At 70.4% G+C, this 2,169-nt stretch overlaps 1 protein-coding gene across 1 annotated transcript in view; it reads right to left on the bottom strand.

Moving 5' to 3' along the window:
- Nucleotides 1-2,008, bottom strand: part of HAS3 (hyaluronan synthase 3) — a 2,447-nt gene extending 439 nt beyond the window's left edge. Inside the window, exons 1-3 of the mRNA XM_015406696.1 lie at nt 1,388-2,008; nt 633-734; nt 3-477 (exon numbers count right to left, since the gene is read on the bottom strand). Of these exons, the coding sequence (XP_015262182.1) occupies nt 3-477; nt 633-734; nt 1,388-2,008 (1,198 nt within the window). The remainder of the gene's footprint in view (nt 1-2; nt 478-632; nt 735-1,387) is intronic.
- Between the last annotated feature and the right edge of the window lie 161 nt (nt 2,009-2,169).

The following is a 2,169-nucleotide window of genomic DNA, read 5'->3' as shown; positions in this document are numbered from 1 at the left end:
CCTCCCGCGGTAGAAGAGCTGGATGACGGTGGCAATGAGGAAGAAGGGGAAGAAGCCCGTCACCACCGACTCGTAGGTCATCCAGAGGTGGTGCTTGTGGAACCACAGGGCGTTGTAGAGCCACTCCCGGAAGTAGGACTTGCTCCAGCGGGTCTGCTGGTTGAGCCAGCGGAGGTACCGGGTGGGTGTCTCGGTCAGGCACTTGGCGCGGGCCGTGTACTTGGTCCGGTAGCCCAGGCTCAGGACGCGGTTGGTGAGGTGCCGGTCGTCCCCGAAGCTGCACTTGCTGCCCAGGAAGGTCTGGTCGTACCAGTCCTCCAGGAAGTGCTGCAGCAGGGCGTTGCGGTACATGCCCAGGGGCCCGCTGATGCACTGGACGCAGCCAAAGTAGGACTGGCAGGCCCGCTCCACGTTGAACGCCATCCAGTAGCGGACGCTGCTCAGGAAGGAGATCCACGAGTCGTACTTGTTCAGGATCTGGAGGGAGGAGGGGAGGCGGGTTGGAGCGGGGCATTCCTCCGGCGTGCGCCTCCCCACGCACCCCTCCCCTGCCCAAGAGCCACCAGCAGGCCCCGGAGCCGGCTGAGCCAGGACCAGGCTGCAGAGCCCCCTCCCTCCTGGGCCTGCCTCACCTGCACATCTCCACCAACCCCGCCGACGTGGGGGTCCTCCTCCAGGATGCGCAGCATCTCCACCGTGCAGGCCGGGTCCAGGACCGTGTCAGAGTCACACACCTGCCGGGAGACGGAGAGAGACTGTCTCAGCCGGCTCCCTCCCCTTCAGGCACCTCCACACCTTGTGTCAGGAAGAAAGGAACCCAGGCCAGGCGGGGACCCTTCCCCCTTGGAAGCCTCTGGTGTCACCTGTGGAGGGGAAGGCAGGAGAGCCCGGCCTGCCCCGCCCTTTCCCTCCTGGGCAAGCAGAGGAGGAGGAGGCCCATCGGACCACCCACTCAGTGGGTGAGGAGCCAGCCCGGGAGTCATGCCCCGCCCGCCGGGGAAACCTCTCCAGCAGGAAGCCCGCCTTCCCCTGAGCGCAGAGAAAAGAGAGCCAGGCTTGAGGCACCAGCAGGGCAGGGAGTGGGGCCACCTCCACTGCAGGGCCACGGGGCTGGGCTGCACACAGCATTCCTCTCCCCCCCCACACACACGCACAGCCCAGGAGGCAGAAGGACTCCACCGGGCAGGTGTGCGCCCAAGAGCCCCACCTGCAGGCCTCCGAGGACCAGCTGAACAGGGCCGGAGGGGGATCCAGAGTGAAGCCCCCCTCCCCGCGGCCCGCTGGGCTTGGCCCTCACCCCCCCTCCTCCTGGGGAAGACGCCTGCGCGCGGGCCAGCAAGGGGTGGGGGGGAGAGGAAGCGCCCCCTAGCGGCGCTCGGGCCCCCACCTGGACGTAGTCGACGGAGTCCCCGAGGGCGCGGAAGGCGGTGTACATGACCTCGCGCTTGCCGCCCCACCGCTGGAGGATGCAGACGTAGGCGTGGCGGCGCACCAGGGCCTGGACGTGGCGCACGGCGCGGGCCGCCTCGCCGCCGGGGGCCGGCGCGTGGAAGTTGCCCGCCCAGACGTAGGAGGCGGCGGCGCCGTCGGCGGCGCCGAGGACCTCGTGGAAGATGTCGCGCATGTAGGCGTCGCCGGGCCCGTTGCCGTCCACCACCAGCACTACGCGGAGGCCCGGGAAGGAGAGGCGGCGGACGGCGCGGAGGCACTGGCGCAGGTAGGCGGGGTCCTCCTGGAAGGCGGCGATGCAGAGGGCCACCGAGCGGGCCAGCTTCAGCGGGGGGCGGCCCGGGCGGCGCATGCGGCGGTGCTCCAGGAAGGCGAAGAGGCTCTGCGTGCCCAGGTGCAGGCCCAGGATGGCGCCGTACAGCCCGAAGGACAGGTAGTGCTGCTCCGTGTGGATGAACTGGTAGCCCGTCACGTAGGCCGCCAGGATGCCGCCCAGCACCGCCCCGGCGAACAGGCTCGTCCCGGCCACGCGCAGCCCCGCCGCCAGGCGCCCGGGCATCTGCCGACGGGGAGGGAGAGAGAGAGAGAGAGAGACCGCAGCCCCGGCTCAGACCAGCGCGCCCCGGCGAACAGGCTCGTCCCGGCCCCGCGCAGCCCCGCCGCCAGGCGCCCGGGCATCTGCCGACGGGGAGGGAGAGAGAGAGAGAGAGAGACCGCAGC

The sequence above is a fragment of the Gekko japonicus genome, unplaced genomic scaffold (genome assembly GCF_001447785.1).
Source record: "Gekko japonicus isolate JY-2015 unplaced genomic scaffold, Gekko_japonicus_V1.1 scaffold386, whole genome shotgun sequence".
NCBI lineage: Eukaryota > Metazoa > Chordata > Lepidosauria > Squamata > Gekkonidae > Gekko > Gekko japonicus.
This window is presented reverse-complemented; position numbering and strand designations above follow the sequence as displayed.